The sequence below is a fragment of the Trichosurus vulpecula genome, chromosome 4 (assembly GCF_011100635.1).
Source record: "Trichosurus vulpecula isolate mTriVul1 chromosome 4, mTriVul1.pri, whole genome shotgun sequence".
NCBI classification, from domain to species: Eukaryota; Metazoa; Chordata; class Mammalia; order Diprotodontia; family Phalangeridae; genus Trichosurus; species Trichosurus vulpecula.
In genome coordinates, this window is record NC_050576.1 from 173,103,377 (window position 1) to 173,128,596 (window position 25,220).

Here is a 25,220-nt window from a genome sequence, read left to right on the forward strand (position 1 = left end):
ACAGAACCTAGGTTGTACTGTGCAAGCCGGAGTGCTTGCTGTTAATGTTGTTGTTTCAGTCACGTCTGACTCTTTGTGACCCTATTTGGGGTTTTCTTGGCAGAGATACTGGAGTGGTTTGCCATTTCCTTCTCCAGACCATTTTATAGATGAAGAACTGAGGCAAACAAGGTTAAATGACTTGCCCAGGGTCACACAGCTAGTAGCTCATGAAGATGAGTCTTCATGATTCCAAGCCCAGTACTCTCTCCACTGTGCCACCTAGCTTGCCATCAGTAGTGGAGCTGAATGCTGTTTTCCTCCTGTATAGCTTGATAATGAAACCCTATGAGAATCAAAGGCTGCTCCTGCCTTGGGGGCAACATTTTCGTTGGAGGACTTGGTAAGGGTCATCTCTGAAGAAGGTTGAGCATGTCCTCACAAAGCCTGGCCGCTAGGGCAGAGGTTCCAGGATTCAAGTCACTGTCCATCCTTCCTTTACGGGAAAGGTTGCAAAGTGCAAGATACGTTGAACTGTAAACAAGGAATTGAAAAGCATTGGAGTATAGTGGCTGTAGTGCTGGATTCTGGAGTCAGGAAGACAATCCTGGATTTTAATCTGGCTTTAGACAATTACCAGACTAGTTTGTGACCCTTGGCAAGTCAATGTCTCAGCCTTTGTTTCCTCAGCAGTAAAATGGGGACAAGTGGTTGGTGCTATTGCACCAACTTTGTATGGCTGTCACAATCATACTAGGAAATATATACATGCATTATATATGTATATGCGTGTGTATCTATCTATCCATCTCTCTCTAATCTATCTAATGTATCTAATCTATCTCTCTGTCTGTCTGTCTGTCTATCTATACATCACTTTGAAGATCTTAAAGCACTAAGTAAACGCCACTTCCTACATGAAACCTTCCTGATCACTCTTCCCTACTCCCCCATCTGCTAGTGCCTTCTCTGGAAATATCCCAGCATTTCCTTTTCATTAAATTGTATTGTGACTCCCCTTGAATAGCGTGCATGCTCCTTGAGGGCTAGGGTGGTTTCACTTTGTCTTTGTATTTAGAGTACACAGCACAGTGCCTGGCATGTAGTGGATACTTACTAAAGGCTTGTTGATTGGTTAAATAGAGGGATGGTGATTTTTTTACTCTTTAAATTTAATAATAAGATCTGAATGTAACTGACTGGATTATTCAGCCAAGGGCACAGCATCACATTTTGGTGTGCTTTCCAAGAGAAGGAGGAGGCTACATTTGCATGGCAGAACAAGGATCTTTCTCATGCTACATTCTGTCCTCTTGGAGAAGAGCAGCAAATTAATATGGGTCATCCATTCTGGCTAAGAGAGGAACAGAAATTTGACAGGTGCTGTCATCAGAGACAGTGGTGTATAAGAATGGAGTTATGTGAATCTGTAGATGAATAATAGAATTTAGAACTGAAAGGGAACTTAGGTATCATTTAGTCCAATTGTCTCATTTGACAGATAGAGAAACTAAGGCTCAGAGAGCCTGGTCCAACTGACTAGCCCAAGGCCACATAGTAAAGGAAGAACTGGCACAAGATCCATATGTCTTGACTTTTCATTCCAATGTTCTATGCTGTCTACTATAATTATGAGAATTGTGGGAAAAATTCAGGTAATCTCTTCCCTATATGCCTATTATTTAATTTCTTAGCCTTAAATATTTGGCTCAGATATACTCGTCTATGTCTATGTCTATGTCTATGTCTATGTCTATGTCTATGTCTAGATCTGTGTCTAAGTCTATGTCTATGTCTAGGTCTATGTTGAGGTCTATGTCTAGGTCCATGTCTACGTCTAGGCCTATGTCTAGGTCTAGGTCTAGGTCTATGTTGATGTCGATGTCTCAGTCTTGATCTTGGTCGATGTTGATAATAATGTCTATGTATATATGATGGATATATATATAATGTACATGAATATGATATACATGCATATATGATATATGTACATGATATAAATGTATGTGATATGTAGGTATATGTCCATGTGCATGTAGATGCATATTACATAAGTAGGTATATTTGTGTACATTTACACACATACACACACACACACATATATATGTATATTATGTAAGTAGCTGTGTATATATACATATGTGTATATATGCATACATGTCGATGTATATGCACACAATGCATATATATCTATGCATGTATATTATGCAAGTAATATCTATATCTATACCCTTGATTCAGTTTTCAAAGAGTGTGTGAAAAATCAAGTTTTTTTTGTAAATCAAATACTAGGTAGAACAGAATCCTACTTTTCCAAGGACCTGATTACAGAGCTAACATGAGGGTAGTTTCTGATGGGTCTTCCACTACTGTCTATCGCTCACCTTGACCTGAAAGAAAATCTCCTTGTCATTGGAGAGACATTGGAGAGAGCCTGGTGTAGAGCTGAGCTGATTTGGCTCTGGATGAGTATCTCAAGAACACCTCACCTCACCAGGATCCTAAGAGCAGGAACTAGTGCCTCTCAGAGCCTAGCATGGTGTCTGGAACACAGGAAACACTTAAAAGATCACTGAATGGATTTGACAGTAACTTTACACCAATCCAGTTCAAATTAATTGGTATTTATTCAGTATCTCCTAAATGTGAGATACTTTTGTTAGGTGCTGAGCACACAAAGACAAAAGGAAAACCCGGTTCTGCCCTCAAAGTACTTACAATCTATCCTATGGGGAAGGGTATAACAGTTAAGCAAATAAGTACATACTTTTTGATTTGAAGAAGAGGGAGAGAGAACTAAATAGCTGGGGGGGGGGGGACACCAGGAAAAGCTTCCTATTTAGGGCTAATATCTTCTGTCTCTAGCTATTGGGTCAAGGAGTGAACATAAACAAATCCTTAAAACACAACAGAAAAATTCTCTCCTTTCAAGCAATCTTGTGGTGAATTTGCTGGGTGACCTTGGGCAATCACTTCATCTCTATAGGCCTATTTCTTCCTCTATAAAATGAAGAGTTTGGATTAGATGGCCTCTACGGTTCTTTCCAACTCTGGTGGTCTAAGATTCTAAGCAGCAGGTGGCTTTGGACCCCTCTAGTATGGGAATGCTTTGGAAAGCTTCAGGCCAACTCCCTTACTGGAAAATGGACAACAAGTATTTGCCAAGGACCCTAAATTTATTCTGTGCATAGTAGGACTTTCATGATTTTAGTTTATAATAGGTACATTTGGGACATCTGTTTCATAGCAAGTGACACAAAAACTTTGCACCCAGTTGCCCAAGACAGGAGAATTTGGGGCCAAGGATAAGAAAGTTGGAAAAAATCTACAGATTGAAGTTGCTCTTTCTTACCACTCACTGTCTTTCTCCTCTGGGATTCTGGGGATGGGGATGGGGATGGAAGACAGTCTATAGGTGAAGATGTTGAATTGACCTTCTTTTCATCCTGCTCATTGGAGGGGTCGATTAGTTTCATGATGGGCAAGCCGGTCCCTGGTTGTTTGTACCTCGCATACTGGAGTGCATCTGTGATCCATCTCATTTCACGCCAAATTTCATCTATTTGCTTTGGAACAAAATCACAGAAGATGGTGAGTTATCAAATGGATTTCAAAAAGTTATGTTTTTGTCTTTAATTTCAAAACTGTGAATTTCCCCAGGTTTTAGTTTTGAACCTAAGGAAGAAAGTTCCACTTATTTTTGACCTTTTGGTGACTGAAAGACTTGGGTTATTGTCTTTGCCTTTTGATGACTTGTTGTGTCCTTGAACAAGTAACCTCACCCTCTCTGGGCTTCAGTTTTCTCATTTCAGAAAAGATGAGATTTAACTAGACTATCACCAAGGGTCTTCGCAGTCCCTTGAGAGCAAAGACTATTCTGTACCTTTCTCCCTATTCTCAGTGCTTAATACAGTGCCTGGCACACATAGGCACTTAATAAGTGCTTGTTATCTCGACTTGACTTGATGATCTATGATTCTACACTCTAAACCCTGCATTTAAAGCAGTTGGTTATACTGGGCTTCCTGAGAGCCAAGATGTGAGTGATACTAGATTAATGTCCCTTTATTTCCAGTTTATGCCTGGGTGCTGATGGGTATCAGAGAGGAAGAAAAATCATACAATCACAGGTCTGGGGTTGGAAGTGAATTTAGCAATTATCTAGTCTAGGGTTCCTTAATCTTTTTGTGTCAAAGTCCCCCTTTGGCACCCCTTCTCAGAATAATGATTTTAAATGTATAAAGTAAAATGTATAGGATCACAAAGGAAGTCAATAATACTGAAATACAATTAACAAATTATTCTTTTAAAAGTTCATGGACCCCAGGTTAGGAATCCCTGATAGTCTGTTTTAGAGATGAGAAAACTGAAATGCAACGAGGTTAATTAATTCCTTGTTCAAGGTCTCACAAGCCATCAACATTAGAGGAGGGATTTGAATTCAGGATCCCTTACTCCCGATCCAGCTCTCAAGATCTGAAGGTAAGGAAATATGAAATGTTACATTTTAGTTTCAAAAGCTCCTTAGGGTTTCACACTCTTCTCCATGTCTACCCTTAACAATACCTGGACTGTTGGAGGTGGTATGGTGGAAAAAACCCCAAATTTGGAGCCAGGGGACCAAGTCTTAAGCCCAGCTTTGACTTTTGCTACTCATGTGACTCTGGGCAAATCACTTAACCTCTCTTGGACTCAGTTTCCTTATCTGTTAAATGAGTGACATTCACCAGTAAATGTATCACTCCATGACCCACAGACATAAAGGTTTTCCTCTATTGCTCCAAGGAAATATGAAACTATGCTGTTGTAGAGACCAGTTGATCAAGTACTAAGGAAATCAGAAAATTAGCAATGACAGCTGGAGTTGGTGTTTTATAAGGGTAGAAGCAAGAAGCCAAGAGAACCTGGTGCCCTGCTTACTTCTTCTTCCCACATCCTAAGTAGAATGGAAACTCCTTGAGGGCAGAGCCTTTTTCATTTATATCTTTGTACTTCTGGCAGCTAAAACAATGCCTTGCATACAGTATGTGCTTAATAAATGCATTGATTAAATGCTTGTTGAAGTGAACATTCCTATCTTTGATTTCTAGTCCATGATTTTCTGGTGGAACTATTGAATCCTCCATTTTGCTAACATTGCAATTCTCCTGTGTTGGGTAGATCTGTCCTTAGGGTTGGGTTTAGAGGTCTTGGACCAGGAACTAGCATTGTAGTCTTTCTTCTTGGAGGAGAGATGGTACCAATTTTTCAGCTGCAGGAACTTCAAAGAGATAGGTACAAGGATGTAGGCCTGCAGGGGAGAATCCAAACTTCACAGAAGAGATCTCCTTAATAAAAGGATTGACTTTGTAAAACTTGGATTCAGTCAAAAGGCTGCACCCAAGGACCTAGAAGGCCCCATGTGGCCTCAAGGGCACAGGTTTCCCACCACTGGCCTAGGGAGTTCACCAAGAGATTCATGCAAGGCCTCTTTGGGCCTTAACCTGTCTTCTCTGTAAAATGGGAGGGATGCACTAGATAAGAGGTTCTTAAACTTTTGTGTGTGTGTGTGTGTGTGTGTGTGTGTGTGTGTGTGTGTGTGATTGGCAATCTGATGAAGCCTACAGATGCTTTCTCAGAAGAACGTTTTTAAATGCATGAAATAAAATACACAGGATTGTGAAGGAAACCAGTGACATTGAAATTGATCTATCTATCTAAAAATCAAGTTCATGGACTCCAGACCCAATGATCTCAAAGACCTTTCTCAGCTAGACATTTATGGTCCTAAAGTTGACTTTAATGTGACTTAGCTAAGTAGTTTTAAAAGACGCTCAATTTTCACCCATTTTGCCTTCTACTGTTGATCTAAAGGTAACTGACAACATAATCCTTTCTGGTCTTAAAGGTCCATATTCAACTGCTAAAGACTTGCTGACACATTAAAAAAAAACAACAACTGAAAAAACTCAACCTGTAAGCTTCATGGATCTGTTTGTTACAATGCTCAGTACCCATTTCTTTTCACTCTGCCTTAAAAAAATCAGTTTTCAACTCATAAATTAATGCCCTCCCCCCACATTCCCACCACTGTACATAGGTGAGATATTATTTTTATTAAAACATAAGGGTGATCAGCTTTCTCACAACCTGGTTACAAGGTGCCTGCGGGGATGATAGATTGGTCATATTAAATGAGCTGTGTTTCTAATACAGCTTAGGAGCATTTGAAGCATTACAGTATATAAATTATATCCTAATTGCCATTTCAGCCTCAGCAGCTCCAGAATATGCCAAGCTCGAGGTCTTGACAATTTCTGCTCTGGGTGGGTTGTTTGGAGAGTCCGCAGACCTTATCTGTGATTTTCTACACTGCCCCCATTCCCCAACTTTCTGGCTGCGCCTGCTGGCTTCTTTTCATAACCTTATTTACATAGACTCCTTTGCTCTTTACAATGTTTGGTTTGTGTAGTGACTTCAACACTGTCTTAGATCTGGAATCATACAAATGCTCTCGTGGCTTGTGGTCACCTCTGAAGGTTGCAGTATGCGGTGGGCTGAGACGTGTGCACCAATAGGTGAGTGGCTACAGATGGTTTTCATTTGGAGAGGGGCAAAAAAATGCGGGTGAAGGAAAGGCCTGATCAAAATAATCCTAACCCAATACCCAAGGTTTCTTTCTGGGGGGAAAAGAGAGTTTTGGGGTTGAAATGTTCCCACATCAGCAGGAGCAGGAGGACTCCCTGGAGCCTGGGGAATCCAGAAGAGAGTCTGAGTTCTCTTTGGTGGGAAAGGATGGGTTTTTAACCCTTTGGGAACTGGCTTCTTTCTAAGCCATTTATATCCTTTCATCCTGGCTGACTGGAGGTAGGGTATCCGGGTGTGGGGTTGGGATGGAATAGGATGGGGGTGTTTCAAATTCCCTGCAAGGAGAAAAGGAAACAGGTTGGAACTCAGATGAATTCCCAACCTGTTCTGCCTTCCAACAGCTGCCTGGGTTGATTGGCTTGACTGTGGGAAGAGGGGAGGCATAGAAAGAAACATGATGAGAGTGGGGGAAAGACAGGTGTAAGGAGCACACCAGAAATCAGGAACAGAGCAAGAACACTCATTTGGGACCCAGACAAACAGAAAAAGCTTCGTCAGAGTAAAGAAACATATTGGTCTATGGAGGAATGGATAGAGAGTTGGACATGGACATGGAATCAGGGAGACCTGAGTTCAAATCTTGCCTCAGATATTTGTTGGCTCTTCAGTTTGGGGCAATTCACTTAACCTCTCTCAACCTCAGTTTCTTCATCTATAAAATGGAGATGATGATAGCATTTATCTCCTAGCCTTGTCATGAGCAAATGAGAGAATCTGTGTAAAGCCCTTGACATAACTTAAAGTGCTATATAAAGTTAAAAATCATCATGAGTTATGGGCAGAGTGGCTTATGTAAAATGTGAATAGAGTCTAGAATAGTCAATGAGTCACTTACTTAGAGCCATTTTTGAAGAATGAAAAAAAGAGGGGGAAGAGACCTTTAAAGATTCCTTTCTGTTAATTTGGTTTGACAAATGTTACTCCTTTAGAGGATGGGGATGTTATACAGTATGTACCTAGAAAAGTAAAAAATAATTTCAGAAGGGGGACAGCACTAATGATGGGAGATTAGTAGGATGTGACATTTGAGCTCATCCCTGAAGGAAGCTAGGAATCCTAAAAGGTGCAGGTGAGGAGGGAGTTTATACTATTCAGGAGGACAGCCTGTGCAAAGACATGGAGGCTAGAGACAGGGAACAGCAAGCAAGCTAATTTTCTGGAATCTAGAGTGTGTGAAGGTGACTAATGTGAAATAAGCCTGGAAAAGTATACTGTGTGAGGCCTTAACTGCTAAACGGAGGATTTTTATATTTTAACTTAGAGGCAATGGGGAGCTAGTGAAGATTCTTGAGGAAGGGAGTTACATGATCAGATCTGTGCTCTAGGAAGATTATTTTGCCACCAGTGTGGAGGATGGTTTAGAGAGGGGAGAGATTGGAAGCAGTAAGACCACTTAGTAGGCTATTGTAGCAAGCCTGGCCAGAGAAGATGATGTGAACTAGGGCACCTATGTCAGTGGTGAAAACACATTCAGATGTTTGTGAGAAATGCTATGGAAGAAGATTTGATAAGATTTGACAACAATTTAGATAATAGGGGTTAAGGAGAGTAAAGTGTTAAGGACAGCTCCAATGTTGTGAACGTGGGTGATTTGAGGATGACCAGAAAAAGGAAATTTGGAGGAAGGGGAACCCCCTTCAAAGGGAAGGATGATTAGTTTCATTTTGGGCATGTTGGATTTAAACTCCCTATAGGACATTTAGGTGGTGATGTCCAGCAGGCATTCAATTGGAATTAAAGCCCAGCATAGAGACGAAAGCTGAATATGTAGATCTGGGAGCCATCCCCTTAGAAATGTTAATCCATGAGAAACTACTGAGATCATCTGGATCCCAAGGGTAGAGGAAAATGAGAGGACCCAGGCCAGAACCTTGAGATCTACCCTCTTTTAAGGTACAGGAAAAGGGTGAAAATCTTGCAAAGCCGCCTGAGAAGGACTGGTCAGACAGGGAGGAAGACCAGTGGAGTAGTATTAGGAAAGCTATGAAGAAGAGTGTTTAAAAACAGGAAGAGACAAGAAGGATGAGTTCTGGGAAAGTACAAATGGCTTTTTTTCCTTCTGAGATTTTAGCTGTGAGAGGGAAAGAGAGATGCAACAATAACTTAAAGGGATCATGAGGTAAAGCACGAGGTAAAGACAAAAGAGAAGAAGAAGAAGGAGGCGGAGGCGGAGGAGAAGGAGAAGGAGAAGGAGAAGGAGAAGAAGAAGAAGAAGAAGAAGAAGAAGAAGAAGAAGAAGAAGAAGAAGAAGAAGAAGAAGAAGGAGGAGGAGGAGGAGGAGGAGGAGGAGGAGGAGGAGGAGGAGGAGGAGGAGGAGGAGGAGGAGGAGGAGGAGGAGGAGGAGGAGGAGATAGGAGCAGGGAGGGAGGGAGGGAGGGAGAGAGAGAGAGAGAGAGAGAGAGAGAGAGAGATTGAGAGAGAGAGAAAGGGAGAGAGAGAGAGAGAAGATCAAAGGGGCAAATTGCTAGAGGATATAGGAGAGAATGAGAGCAAAGATCTAAATAAAAGGGACTGCCATGGCAAAGAGTAGGGCCATCTCTTGGTCAGACTGTAGTAAACAAAGAGAGAACAATGGAAGATTTGACAAAGGATGTCTGTTTTGGAAAGACTTGTTCAAAGCGTACTTTCATTTCTGTTTCAGGAAGTCTAGGATGTCCCACTGCTATAACTCTACCACATTGCCTCATATAGTTGGGCATAAAACTGTGGGCCAGCCTTCTATAGTCTCCTCTTGCTGCATAATTATCCTATTCTTTTTTCAAATAATCATCTTTCTTTTCCACAATATAAACCCAGGAAGTAAGAGGAAATTAATTTCCCTTCCTTCTTTCCTTCCTTCCTTCCTACCTTCCTTCCTTCCTCTTTCCTCTTTCTTTCTCCCTTTCTCCCTTTCTTTCTTTCTTTTTTTCTTTCTTTCTTTCTTTTCTTTCTTTCCTTAGTGGCAGAGCCGGGATTAGAAGGCCAATGTTTTGACTCTGAGCTTAGTGCTCCTTCTGTGAGGATCCTGTTGCTAATGCACTGCTTGTATTTTATCATATGACACTAACTTTTAGGTCAGCAAGAACTGAATCCCAGAACTATGGAAATTCCCTGGTTCTTTGGCCAAAGAGCAGATTTCCCGGCTAATGCTGACACTGTCCTAGTGTCCGCAATCCTTGAAAAGGTCAGATCTCCCTAAAAGAAAACCAGGATGTGGAATACCTTTCCTTAAACTTTGTTTTTTGAAAGCTGCCAATGAAAAATAAATTGTGTTACTCATCCCTAGGAGTGAGCAGATAAGCTAGGCCATTTGATAAGATCCAAGTTCTACTTGTCTTTATCTTGCTCATTTTACTTTGAGTTGAGAAGTCACCATTGCCTATGGCTATGGCAGAATGGACTCTGTAGAAATCTGACTGAGTTGTAGTTTTTCATGGAAACTTATAGGAATCTTTTTTTGTTTTGTTTTTGTTCTGCCCTCGGCATTGTACTTCCTCAAATGGAATAGGAAATCTATGGAAAGCACATGAATATTCTTTGAATATATTAACAATATTTGACATTTTTTTCAAGGATATAATACTTTTGTTCAATTCAGCATTTATTTATCAAACACTTACTGAGTATGGGATGTTAGGTACTGGGAACATGTGAAAACTAGAAGGGTATGTGATCTTTTTCAGCCTGGGGAGTTTCAGCCACCAAAGCATATGCAACATGTTTATGACTTGGTAGATATGTCATAGGGAATTGCCTGAGACACATAAAGGTTAAGTGATCTTGCCAGCATTACCCAGGTAGTAAGAATCAGAAGCAACACTTGAACTCAGGTCTTTCTGTTGCTAAGCCCAGCACCCTATTCACCAAGTCATTCTGCATCTATAGGCACTAGAGAGAAAATGATACACACACACACACACACACACACACACACACACACACACACACACACCCCCTTTCCTTAATGACTTTGGATTCCAACGAGAGGTTCAATGAAGAGGGATAAAAGGTTTGGGGGAGAAGGACGTGTAGATTTAGAAGGGACCTAATGATCACTTACCCTCCCTCCCCACTCAATTGATGAGGAAACAGTGGTCCAAGAGATGTGATTTGTCCAAGGTTGCCCGGGTAGTTACTGTCATAGTCTTTGGGATGCCAAATTCAGTTCTTCTTCCACCCTATCACCCGGCCGCCCCCATTTCTCTACTTGAGGAGGAATCTGTTAGGATGTAAGTTGGATTCTCATCTCCCACCTCTCACTTGCTCTCCTTCACCTTGACAGGAGCCCACAGTTACCTGCACGTAATCTAAGACTTGCTGGTGTCTTTGCTTGGCTGCTGCTACTTCGCTGTCTGAGATCGCTTCCCTCAGGGATTGCTGGGTGTTCAGAGAATCGAGTTCCGCGACAGCAGAAAGGCGGCAATACAGACTAATAAATTTCTCCCTGTAGCTACAAAAGTGAACTGGAAAATGGACAAGCAAAACAAAACAAGTTAAGATCTGGTATCAAAATAGAGAAATTCATACCTTGGAGAAAACAAGTTGAATGAAAACATGATTTATTAATCCGATCAGTGGAAAATATTAAGCCATAAATAAATTATAAATGTGCTCTTAAGGGGCCAGTTGTCTGGCTTTAGTCAGACAGTTTTTCCTTTTAAGGTTTTTTACCCAGTCCTGGGTAAGACACAGGGAAATGGTGTGGGCTAAAGCCAGAATTTATGTGGACTTTTCCCTCATGAACAAACTATATATGTATATATATATATACACATATGTATATATGTGTGTGTATATATATATATATATATATATGTACACGCACCACACATTTGTCTATCTGTATATCTTGCTATCTGCCTGTCTGTCTATCTAGCTGTCTGTCTGCCTATCTATTTTTTGTGGGGGGATTTGGATCTGTTATTTCATTGGTGTAGAAAACTCCTGGTGCAGAAATAAGAATAATAACCAACATTTATATAGTGCTTGCCATGTGCCAGGTACTATGCTAAGGCCTTTATAATTATTATCTCATTTTGATGCTTACAAAAGTCCTGGGGAAAATGGGCTAATATTATCCCTCTCTCATAGATGAGGAACAAGAAAACAGAGATTCAGTCGTTTGCCCAGAGTCATACAGCTAGTAAGCATCTGAGGTCACATTTGAACTCAGATCTTCTTGACTCTAGGGCAAGCCAGGCACTTTACATACTTGTCTGCCCCTAGGAATATCACTCTGTCAATGCAAATCAGAAAATGCTCCGCAAATTACAATCTTCAAGTTGCCTAGGGCAATCAATGGTTAAGTCTCTAGACCATGGTCACAAAATCAGTATGTGTAAAAGGCAGGACTTGAACCCAGGTCTTTCTGACTACAAGCCCAGCTTTTTATCCACTATGCCATGCTCCCTCATATATCCATTCTTATCTCTGTCTCTAGCTCCATCTCCATCCCCATCCCCATCCCCAACCCTATCCTCATCCTGTCTCTGTCCCTATTTCCATCTCTCCGTCTCTGTCTCCGTCTCTGTCTCTCTCTCCTTTCTCTCTCTTTCCTTCTCCCCTTCTTTCTCTATCTCTACCTCTCTCTCCATCTCTCTTCATTTCCATCCATACCATATGTGCCTATATTTACCCAATCTAAGTGTACATATGCATCTATAGCTACATTGACACCTATACCTACAGAGGAGAATGATTGTTTTGTTCTTTGTAGTGGTACCCTCAAGGCTTAGCATAGTGTTTGGCGCATAGCAAGTGTATAATGACTATTTGTTGATTTATTGCTACTTCACATTCATCAAATTAGAAAAATAAGTTTGCTTATCCCTTTAAAGAAAAAAAGGTACAGCAGAAAACTTGAAACCTGGGTTTCATTTTTGAGTTTGACTTTCACTGAATGTCAAGACTTTAGCCAGGATTAGAAACACTGAAAAAAATTATGAGAGGTTAGTCTTCTGGTTTCCCTATAGCAGCCTATCTTTGAAACCCTGAGTCAGTCTGTCTGTCTGTCTGTCCCTGTCTCTCTCTCTGTCTCTCTGTCTCTGTCTCTCTGTCTCTCTGTCTCTCTCTCTTTCTCACTCTGTGTGTCTGTTTCTCTGTCTCTTTCTCTCTGTGTCTCTCTATCTGTCTCTATGTATGTCTCTCTCTGTGTCTGTCTGTCCATCTGTCTCTCTTTCTCTCTCTCTAAGGAGCCTGTCATGACTGGAACTGGTTTTCCTTTCCTCCCTCTACACTGTCCTGCCCCCTCACACACTTCTCACCCTGCCCCCAACACATTTAGCTTCTTTGGAAGTTACCGGGAATTGAGCTCCCAGTGGGGCATGCCAAGGTTGGACCTCTTCCCCTGAGGGCAATGGCAACCTGGGGCATGGGGATGGGGAGCGAGGAGGGATCAGCTGTGGCCTGAGTCCTTGGCATCATGGGGACGTGCCCAGCCTGCTTCGAGGAGGTAGTCCCACCCTGATCCATGGAAGGGTAGCTGGCCCCAGACCACATTCCACACCTACTGACCAGCCTCTGAAGAACAAGCCAAGCCCCAGTTGCTTACTTGAACTGCCCTGACTGACCACTCCTTGAAGCTTGCCCTATTGGTGTCTCCTCCAAGGGGGTGAGACAACTGCTCTGAGCCTGGCGAGGGTCGTCTTTTGTCTAATCCTGGGCATTGTGCAACATGGAGTCACGTTTTCCTGAAACCTCATTTGCTCCCTCAGCAGATCCCTGCACTGTTGTCCGTGCTTTGGATTCCAGATGGGCGTGTCCAGTTAGGCAGCCTGTTGTAGCCCTTTTCATATTTGTTTCTTGGTTTCTTTGGTGAGGGGGACCAAAGGGAGCATCTACCTCCTGTTCTGTTAGTGGTCAGTTTGGTTAATAAGAGGGAGCGGCCTCTTAAATCTCTGGTCCTGAGGCTGAGGCCTGGACACTTGGGACCAGACCCTTGGAAGTAAGTAAACTACCCCTCCTTCAGCGGGCAGAAGCTAGCATCGAGCCCTCTCTGGACTGGATGAAGGAGACCCTCTTGTGTCTGTCCCTGTCTCTCCATTCACCCAACCATTACATGACTTCAGGCCTTCCTCACCGCTCCTCTGAGCAATGGCAATGCTTTCTTTTTTGGTCTCCCTGCCTCAAGTTTCTTCCCTCTCTAATCTACCTTCTTTCCATACGGCTGATGAAGTGATTTTTCTAAAACTCAGTTCTGACCACGACCGACACTCCCCATACTCAATAATTAACCCCCTGTGGCTCCCTATTACTTCAAAGGTCCAATAAAACTCCTATGTTTGGCATTTAATGTCCTTCACATCCTGGCTCCTACCTTTCGAGGTTTATTATACATTACTCCCCTTCACAAATGCTATGATCCAATCAGACTGGCTTTCATACTGTTACTCACTCCATCTCTCACCACCATTCATAGCTGTTCTCTGTGAAACACAATTTTTCCTCCATTCTCCCTCTTAGAATCACTATTTTCTTTCAAGATCCATCTTAAGCTTTACCTTCCAATGAAATCTTTCTTAGCACCCCCAACTGCCAATGCTTCCTCCTCTAATTTTTTTTCTTATATTTACCTTAGGCATATTCTATACGTACCTATATATGAAAATGTTTATTTCTCTTGATAAAATGTGAGCTCTTGTCTTTGCCCCTCATACAGTGCCCAGCACATAGTAGGTGATTAAAAAATACTTGCTGAATAATTGAGTATACTGTACATCACATAGTAAGTGGGTAGGGGGTGCAGTGGATAGAGCACCAGGCATTGAATCAGGAAGATGTAGTGAGTTAAAATCTGGCCTCAGAAACTTACTAGCTATGTGACCTAAGGCAAGTCACTTAACCCTGTTTGCCTCAGTTTCCTCATCTGTAAAATGAGTTGCAGAAAGAAATGGCAAACCACTCCAGTATCTTTGCCAAGAAAACTCCAAATAGAGGTACAAAGAATTGGACAGGACTAAACAACATCATGTCATATATTCCCTTCCTTTGCCACTGTCTGCTGTACCTTTGATTCTGTCTCTACAACAACCAAGCTGAGTATGCCTCAGATAGCAGTAAGGTAAGAGTAGGGCCACCTTCACAATTTATATTTTCCCCTGGGAATTGGAGAAGATGGGGCAAAGCTTTTCTCCCAAAGCAGCAGTGATGGGAGCCCTGAAATTCAGCCTCATGTCCTGGAAATTTAGGACCTCACCAGTCTTGATTAGGGTAAGCTGGTTAACCCATTATCTAATTGTATACTGTTTTAGAGGTTGTACCTCTTAATATGGCTATCCTCCATCGTGGTGTACCCTAATTTAGGCATTATGCAAGTTAGATCCTCCCCTATACCTTCTACATGCCATTTTTTGGTGGGGGACAAAACCTATGATTTCATCAGTATAGACAATTACCAATGAAGAAACTCCTTTCATGAATGTAGATGGGCAACTTCTCTGCAAACTTAAGTTTCTTGGGGCCACTGAGAGGCTAAGTGACTTGCTTGGGATCCCCACAGGCAGTATATCAGGCTTTTATCCAGGTTTCTTGATTCCAAGGACCAATCTCTGTTCACCAGGCCATGCTAACTTTCATAAGCCATTTGGTTCTTCCTTAAGAATATGCCACTGTTTTCATAGTTAATGACCTGAAACAACCTATCTAATGTATTGTCTAGTGAAGGGGTCCAATGAATCCAACAACAGATGGAAAGAATGATCCCTGTTCCCTCTGCAGAGGTGAGAGAACACTAACTCTTATCCCAAAGCCAAAGCCACTTAGATCTTTGCTCCAAAGGACACCCTCTATCCCATTTTATCTTGTGCCACTCTGTTTTAGATTATTCCCAATCTGAAGGGTCTTTCTGGATTGTGAGACTGTCTGTAACCTACTGTAGAGTCACAGAATATAAGCCCCAGAAATTTCTGTGACATTCTAGTTTTCTTTTATCCCTAGACAGTCCCATAAATCTGACCTCATGCTTTTCAAAGTAGGGATTATGTCCTGTTAGCACTTAACAGATGTCATCTTTTGGCAGGAGAGAGAATGAAATGTCTTAGAGCCACTCTTTCTAAGCCAAACCAAAATAAAAAAATACTCTCTCTCTCTCTCTCTCTCTCTCCCTCTCTCTCTCTCCCTCTCTCTCTCTCCCCTTCTCTCTTTCTCTCTCCTTTCTCCATCTCTTTCTGTCACCTCTGTCTCTCTTAGAAAAAAAGGAAAGAAAGAAAAGAGAAAAGCAGAGGAGAAAAAAGTATATAGTTAAAAGAAACCTGAATTTGGAGTCAGAAGACCTGGCTTCAAACTCTAGTCCTGCTTCTTAGTGACTGAACAACCTTGGGCCAGTCCCTTCACCCTTCTGGGCCTCACTTCTATAATGTGAGGAGGTAGAGTCAGGTAATCTCTAAGGTACCTTCTAGCTCTCAATTCCACAAATTTCTATGATAATGACTTAAAAGAGAAGAAAAACATTGAGTAAGTCCTTTAAAAAATAGACACTAGACTTCTGGGTCACACAAGCAATAAGAGGACTAAATATTTTCTTTGACCTCTCAAATCTTCCCAAAACAGAAATTATGTATCAAAGGATAAAACAACTTCTATTGTTTCCATGGTCTATGACACCCAGAATTCAGAAGAAGGTTAAAAAAAACCAAACCAAGAAACTAATGTCCACTGAACCTAAGCTCACTCAGCACCCCTTTTCTACGTCTCACAGTACTAGCAAACAAGGCTGCTCTAATGAATCTGGGGACATGACACAGGTTTACATTAAAATCCACTCTTGTACCCCAGTCACTACTTACTTCATTCTAGGGCCATGGAAACTGGCTCCAGGCTGAGGAAGTTTGTTTGGGCTTTGACAGGTTGGCCACAGCCCTTCAGAAGAAAAAGCCTGCTTAGGGGCTGCAACCTGGAAGCACCAGTGCTGCAAAGCTCTGAACTATTAGTGCTAGAGAAAATTGGCTTTGAATTGCCAGTGCAAGGCCAGAGAACTGAGGAACAGGGGGATTGAACAGGTCAGGACAGGAAACTATAGGTGTGGGGGTCTGTGTAGCATTTTTTCCAACCTTGAGAGAAAGAACACAGTACTCAGCTGGGGTCAGTTCTGACCCAAAAGTCAGTTGGGGACAGATACCTAGGCTATTGAATGGTGAATTGTTCAGTGTGGGAGAAGGCCAAAATGCTTTGAGACCCAGTCCCCAAGGAAACCACAATCAAGAAGGGAGGGGGAGAGGAAGTGAGTAATAAGGAAAATAAGGAGGGAGTGGGGAAGACTGAAAGGACCAAAGATTTCAGGAAGATGAAATCTCAAAAATCTTGAACACAAACAAATAAATCAAAAGGGAAAACAGTAATAATAGAAGGAAAAATGGCCTACAGATCTAGTCTACAAGTTCAGACATCTATGAACAAATATTACAAAATAAAGAAAAATGACCCAACTCTTCATAAGACAGGGAACCCTGTGGAATTTTAGAAAAAAACATAGAACCACAATATGTAATTCCTGATTCCTGAGTGGTTTAAAAGAGAAATGAGAATTATGAGAGCAGAATTTATGTCCTGCACAGCAAAAGTAATAAGCAAAGTAGAAAAACTTGAATCTGTGTAATGTCAAGCCTCACTAAAGAAACAAATTAGAGAACAATAGATTGGAAATGCAAATATGCAGAAGTGAAGGACAACCTAGAAGAAGAGAAGAAAAAGCAATAACATTAAGAGAAAATATGCTCTTTATGGAAGTAATACATATGAATCTTAAAGATAGGATGCATAGAGACAGCTTATGGATCATAGGTCTTCAAGAAGGATGACAGGCTAAAAACCCTTAACACTATGATGAAGGAAATAATAGAAAATAACTTCCTAGAACTAATGAATATATAAAATGAAATTCCAATTGAAATAATTCACAGATTACCTCCAGGAAAAAAAGGAAAGCCCAAACCCAGGAAATCTACAACTTTGCCCTATTGTAGCTAATGCTACAGGAGACTTTGAGGTCAGGGTGATCTCCCAGTGGCCATGTCATCTATATGCCATTCCACAAGTAATTTATGATGGTTTTCAACTATGGCTCTCTGGGATCTCATGGTTTTCAGTCAGAGTCTTTAATGTCACTTAATAAATGTTAAAGTAACTTTTTTGTGCTTTAATGATGATATAATACTGGTGGCTGTAGTGTGTGCATGTGTGTGTGTGCGTGTGTGCGTGTGTGCGTGTGTGTGAGTGGTATGGGGACACTAGAATCTTTTAATTAAAAAAATGTGAATCACATTTATTTAGATGCTGGGATCACACCACAATAATCAAATCGCCTCTATGCCACATGATTTGTTAAATAAAATTAACCCTTATTAGGCTCCCCTTCCCCATGCTCTACTCTTCCCCCATGATGACAGAAAGGATCAAATGGGTCATTGGAATGGGAATTTGTAGATTCATAGGTTCATGTTGTTAAAGTTCTAAGGAATCTTTGAAGTTATCTGACAATACACCTACATTTTACAGTTGAGGAAGTCAGGGCTCAGAGAAATTAAATTATTTAGGTAGTAAGACACAGTCAGGATTTGAATGCAGGACCTCTGACTTTAAATCTGGCACTCTTTTACACCCTAAACTGCTGCCTCAATTTTAGATATGGAAGAGATCTCAGTATCATTAAGTCAGATTCCTTCATTTTACAAAGGAGGAAACCAAGACCTAGAGAAAGGAAGTCACTTGCCTGGGGGTCATATATAACAAGTTAGTGGAGAACAAGAACTAAAACACTGTGCCTCCTTACTCTCAGGCCAATTCTTTTTTCTTGCTTGCTTTAGTTGGCTGCAAGATAGAATGTCAGGAGAAGGTGGCTGAAACATTGGAAGAGGAAGGAGGGAGATTAGGGGAACATTCTTCTTGAAGGGTCCTAGATTAGATTGACATTAGAGATGGTTTGAGTGTAGAACTACTGCAGTGGTAGGGGATAGGAGATCTCTTGAGGCCATTTCCAATTCCAAGATTTCCTGACTTCCATAGAATCCAGATGCAACCCTGCGCTGGGAGGAGAGAAAGTCCATCCCTCATAGGGTGTTCATGAAGGTGAAAATCAGTCCTTAGTTTGCACCACAGGATCATAGGTTTAGAACTGGAAGGGTCATCTAAGACAACCCCCTCTTTTTACAAAGCACAGGATGAAACAGGTCTTCTGAAGTTTAAAGAATTGGCTAAAGTCACACTTGTAATAAAAGACAGAGCTGGGAAACTGGATGTTGACTCCAAAGAGAACCTGGTTAGATTAATTCTTTCTTTTCAGTCCTAGCATCAGCAACCTAAATAAAGTATGAATGAAAAGAGAAGCTGGGAGTATTCCATCTCTTCTAAATCTGTTGGCTGATTTCCCATCAGATTCATTGTCTGATTTCTTGTGGATTCTAGCCAAGAAGATGACTACTTCCTATGCCATCTGGGCCCTGACCCCATGTCCTAGATATTTCTTTGTGAATGGCCTCTGCTTTCCTGTTGATGGTGGTAATTGATGAGCATGAGGGCTGAGGTACAACACCATATTTCACCTTCTACCCAGGGTTATTGTGAAGATCAAAGACCTTAGAGCACTATATAAATGCAAACTATAATAATAACAGCAATAATTATTACTGTATCTAACTCAGTACATGCCATTCCATATTAACCAGCAGAGAGGTCTGAAAAGAATAACAGAGCATTTTTCTTAAGAAAAAAACCTAGATGTCCTTCCTTTAGGTCTTTTGGCCTGAATTGCACAGCTAGTGAAATCAATACCAATCAACTTTCTTTGTCATTGTTCTACTGTCAATTGTTAATATTCCAGAGTAAGGATGAGGCGAGCTTCTCAAAATGGACTGTGTAAACCCTCAGGATGCCAGACCACTAGATAAAGTTTCTTCATTCTACTGCATTTCCTTTTGCTCCTGGAAAATGCTAAGGTCATAGAGCTAGAGCTGGAATGTACCTTAGAAACCATCCGGTACAACCTTCTCACTTTACAAACAAGGAAACTGAGTCCCAGGGAGATTATGTGACTTACCCAAGATCAAGAGTTGGTTGTTCCTCTTGTGAGTCTCTAAGCACACACAGTCTCTTACTGGAGGAGAAGTTCTATCCTATCCAAGGTGGTTTTGCATTTATTGAGCTATCTGAATGGAAATTAATTTTAATAGCAAATGTGGAATTTTCCATAACTTGACTTTATTCAAAATGTATGGATGGTCCATGACAGAATCTCTATCAGAGTAAACCTGTGGAGGAATATCCTCTGTGGATTTGATGTTCTACCCAATCTTTACTCAATAAGCTTCATGATAATCCTGTTTTAATAAAATCTACTTAAGGTTGGAATACATACAAAAGAAGTATTTCTACGTCTGAGGAGCCGGCTATCAGTGATTCACTAAACTAATAATGAGAATATGATGTTTACCAAATCTCCTTTTCTTTTGTGAGGACAAGGATGAATGGTACTGGTCAAATTGAAATAGAGGGAAACCTCTTATTATATGATAACAATGGACATTTTCCCATGATTTACACCTTTTAAAAAACCCATTAAATCTCCCATGTTGTTAATGGCCAGAGTTTCCTCACTTTGGGCTGCCTTCCCTACAACCCACCCTCATTTCTCAGAAATACTTAGCACATGTCCCCGCTGCTTACTGTGAAACCATATTCAAGAGGTAGAAGGAAGTCCCTTTAAAAAAACAAACAAAAAACCCCAACTACCACCAGCTAATGAATCATTAGCACCCTCTTTAGTCAGTCAGTCTGCAAGCATTTATTAAGTGATTATGATTACTATATGTCAGGTACTGTGTTTTAAAGATGCATTATCCTCCTCTCCCAATAAACATGCAAGCTCATGCGCTCACACACGTACACACACACACACACACATTCACATAGAGCAATTCCATAGGGGTTCCCATGTAAGGTATTACTGTGGGCTTATCATGTTTAGAGATGTTTTCAAGACTGATGATTAAATAAAGAGGGAATTGTATTAAAATGCCTTTTGAAAAAGTCTTGCTTATTTGGGTTGAGGAAAGCCTATACTTTCAATACTACTCTTGACACTGAAATATAATGAGCAATATACTAGTCAATTTACTAATTGTTTGCTAGTTAGACTACGTGCCCTCAGTTGCCAGAGAAAGCTAACAAATGGGTCAACTGTATATTCACAGGTTGATCAAAGTTAAGGGCAAAAGCTGTGGGCAGGGAAAAGAGGCTGACTGAGTGAGCCCTTTAGCAAACCAAAGCCAGGACACTAGCCTCCCAAATACAACCAACTGGGCCACAACCATTCCATTCATGCATGAGCTTAAAGTGGCTGAGGGAATATGGGTTAGATCAATGCAAACCTGTCTTCAATTCTGGGAAAACAACTCAATGCTGGTGCTGCAAGTGATGATGTAGATGGCAGGGCAGGGTGTGGGCATTGGGAAGATGGAAAGGGAGGATCAGTAGCTTTGGGCTCACTGTGTTTGTTAAAATTTGTGCCTTGTGGTACAGTGGAGAGAACCCTAGCTCTAGAATCAGAGCACCTGGATTCAAAGTTCTCCTATCCACTTCTGGCCTATTTGACCTTGGGCAAATCACTTAATTCCCCCCAGGCCTCAGTTTCTTCCTCTGTAAAAGGATTAGATGGCCTCTGAGGTCTTCTAGTTTTAAATCTATGAATCTCTGTTTTTTTCTGTAAGGGAATGGTTTAGAAATAAATAAAACAGTTGAACTGATGGGACAGTTCAGGGAAACTTTGGGTCCCTCTACATTCATATCTAAAATTTCTTGTTCTGGGAAGTTCCTATCTAAGCTGGCTATAGTATGCTGATCACCATTTCCTAAGAGATTTAGCAAGCTTACTCAAGTGAAATGTATAAATCAGATCTTCTTCACCTGGGGTCTGTGAACTTGTTTTCTTTTAATACTTTGATAACTATTTCAATATAATTGATTTACTCTGTAATCTTAGGTATTTTATTTTATGCATTTAAGCATATTATTTTGAGGAGATCCATAGGCTTTGCCAGGCTGCCAAAGGGATCTATGTCACAAAGAACATTAAGAATCTTCAGTATAAATCAACAAGGAATGTTAACCCTTGGACAAAGCTTTTAAAAAGTAAGATAAAGCCAAAAAGAACTTGGGGTGGGCAAATTTAAAAATCCAAATGAAAAAGGGAATGATGGGCTATGAGGCCATGTTGCTAGTCATCAGTTCTTTTTTGATTTGGATCCTGGCAAAGCCAGGGAAGGGTTGGGGATATGAAGTGGGAGTAGGTGAGGGGCAGACTAGCTGAGCTGTCCAATTCTAAATCCCTGAGGCCTGATTTTCACCACAATGAAGGGTGGACTCCCATTACTTCTATCGGAGGGGCATGTCTATCCTGACCAATAAACATTGTTCTGTCTACAAGGATGATTTTCATCCATAAGAATCAAAAGAGTTAGAGCTGGGAAGGGGTTTTATAGAGCATGTAGTCCAAAACCCTCATTTTACAATAGGGGATACTTTGGCCCAAACAAATGGACATACTTTCTCAAAGTCACACAGCTCATGGGGGCAGCATGGCGTAGTTCATAAACAACTGACCTCAAAACCAGGAAGATCTAGGTTCAAGTCTTACCTTTGACACATACTGGCTGGGTGATCCTAAGCAAGTCACTTAATCTCTCAAGTGTGTTAGGTAAGCCTCCAAGACCTATCATTTGCTGAGAAGATGCCAATCTGTCCTGTTAGGGGGAGCCTCTTTACTTGGCAGTTCTATTCACCAAGGAAATCACAAGTTCAACTTTGTCCCTATTCCTGTCACACAGATTATAAAGTGTCAGAACCAGGATTCAAACTGAAGTCCTTCTTCAGATCCAGAACTCTTTCCTTCATAATCTGAGGCCTCCCCACCATTTGCAGAGTGGCTGCCCAGGATTTGGGAAGCTCAGTGGAAATATAGGAGTTCCTCTTAGCGTTGCTTCTGGATAGAGGAACTACCTTTCCAGGGTTGGCACTGGAATGGCTATATGTGGTAGGATCCTTACCGGCCTCTAGATGAGATGTCCTGCTCTATTTCTGGAGGATAAAGAAGGATACTCATCCAAACTGTAATACAGAACAGTGGTGCTATTCTGCCCTAGAATAACAAGGCTTCTTGGCTGGGGAGCTCATTAAATAGCTACATTCACACGGAGGCTTATGGGAGTAGGATAGCCAATATTATTAGTCACGAGTCGCAAGGTAGAAAAGTACCTGCCATCTGGGTAGTGTCACATAACAGACAACTTGGGATCCTAGGGTCTGATTTAGAAGGCTGATGCATGTATTAAAAGAATTCTTTACCTTCTCTAGAAAACAACTACTATCCATTATTATTATTTTGGCAATTATACTGTTGATGGCTAGGGAAATTGAGAGTATATTCTAAGCTTTGTGCTACAGTCCTGGACTTGGGCAATAGGCAACTGCTGTATCTGCTTCTAAATCTGGGGGCTGGGGAGTAATACCAAGACTTTCTACCTTCATCTCACTCACCCACTCACAAATCATACAATTCAGTTGAACTGACTGAACTCTCTTGATAATTGCCTCTTACTGGTTTGGCTAAAAAGATGAAGCATGGGAATAAAGACAAAGCATTGCTATTCCCATGCTTGGGGGGTGGGGAGTGTGCACGGCAGGGGCCTTCTTGAATACATAGAAACTGGGGACTTGTTATTCATTTCAGAAAGCCAGGATAAGATCTCACAATGTTCAGAAATATGCATCCTTCTAACAATATTGCATCTCAAGAAACCCTGTTAGTCATTGGGAGACCTCAATTTCTGAAGTGATTTCTTGGATGGAGTTCTGTTTTACAAATCCAAATTTCATTTAAAAAGAAACAAAAGAAAGGTGGAAAAAAATTGACCATCTAGGAGTGCAGAAATTTTCTCCAAAGTGATGCAAACTCTCAATATTTTTTTGGTGGTATGTGTTAGGGGTGGGGGCTGGGGAGGAGTTCTTTTCATGACCACATGGGTTCTTGTATTTTCCCTTTTAAGAAAAGCAGGGACTGCCTGAAGTCTGATGACTATGAACTTTCTGTCTGGACTCCCCTCTCTGGCCTGCCTTTGCAAGCCTTCGATAATTACCCCTCCAGCACACACCGTAGTCAGAGGGTTTTGCTTTCTCACTGACTTGTACACAGTTCTAGGGAGGGCTGTTGCCAAAGCTATCATGTGATTTATTGGTCCTCCACTGGGACAAGGGGGGAACAGATATCACTTTGTGATTCAATTTGAAGGGGGCTGGGTTACTATTTCTAGGTGGAATAAGCTAGTATGTACCAAGTTCAAACATTTGAAGAGGGAGGTTAAGAAATCCTGAGTGCGGGGTGTAAGGATTATTCTGTCCTGGGGCCGTACAGACGTCGTCTGAGGCAGGGAGCAGGAGAAGAAAGGAGACATTGTGACCCATTTCCAACACCTCCTGTGTGTAGAGACGGAAGTGCCTGGCCTGTAGAGGGACACGCGCAGAGAAAAAATAGGAGAGTTACAACATGGCACTTACATAAACAACACCAACCCGGCATAAAACATCTAACAAAATTACATGACTTCAAGCTTGGAATTTTTATACAACATAAATATTAGGGTTCAGCCCATTTAATAATGCTATATAAAATCAAGATTTAAGGCAGTAATGTTCCACATAAACCCCGAAAACAACATTTATGCTTGTTATAAAAAAAAGCAGAAAATGATTGAATTCTGTGGGGTTTTTGAAATGATGAATATAATTACGTGGAGCAGCAAAAATGGATTGAATTAAAAATCCACTACTTTCAATTTAGGTTGGTTAGGGGGGAAAAATGCAGTTTCTGGCCAAGGTCTGAGAAAATTTTACTAGCATCAAAAAAAAAAAATTTGTTGCATGCAGTTAGGCAGCCTTCTCCCAACATGTATATACAGCCCAAGAGAGTCACCAATGAAATGTGAGCCTCTTCGAACCTGCTAAGCCAAAGAAATCCTTTAATAGAATTGACTATCTTAAGGAGAAGTAGTTCGTCATTCCAAGAGTGGCTCCAACTGGAATAATATAGCTGTCTGCTTAATGACTCTGCTGTCAGCCGTCTATCCATTCTGCAAATATTTCAACTCAACACACATTTATTATTGTGCACACACAATGAGCAAGGCACTGTGTGTGAGCATGACAAGCTCTGGTTATGGGCTTCATTCTGTACCATACTGGTGACAGTGCTATGTTGACCTTGCAGTTCCAACTTAAAATTGGATTATGGCAGGGATAGAAGGGCTCTCTCCAAATTAACCAGTTCATCTCATTGCTTCAAGGTGGGTCAGTCCCAACAGGTGTATGATTATGTTGTGCTTTTTAAAGGTAAGGTCACATCCACATACTTTTCCCACTATTGGGAAAATAATGCTTATAGGCTGAATCCTTTGGATTTGTCTTTAGGGAAGACGGAGAATATTTCATGGGGAAAACCAAGTCAACTTAATCTTTAAAACATTAACTCAGAAGACTGAATATGAGAAGTTATAGAACTTCTACATTTGGATCAGGACCAGAAAACCCTTTGACAACAAGTATTCTAAGAGCCCATGGCATATCATTTCTAATAAAACCACCTTTTAAAAGAGCTG

General features: G+C 41.1%; 1 protein-coding gene across 1 annotated transcript in view; it reads right to left on the reverse strand.

Annotated features, from left to right (window-relative positions):
- ANKFN1 (ankyrin repeat and fibronectin type III domain containing 1) overlaps nt 1–25,220 on the reverse strand; it is a 186,037-nt gene that overhangs the window by 14,574 nt on the left and 146,243 nt on the right. Inside the window, 3 exon segments of the mRNA XM_036757943.1 lie at nt 3,332–3,545; nt 10,882–11,048; nt 23,901–24,069. Coding sequence (XP_036613838.1) covers nt 3,332–3,545; nt 10,882–11,048; nt 23,901–24,069 — 550 coding nt within the window.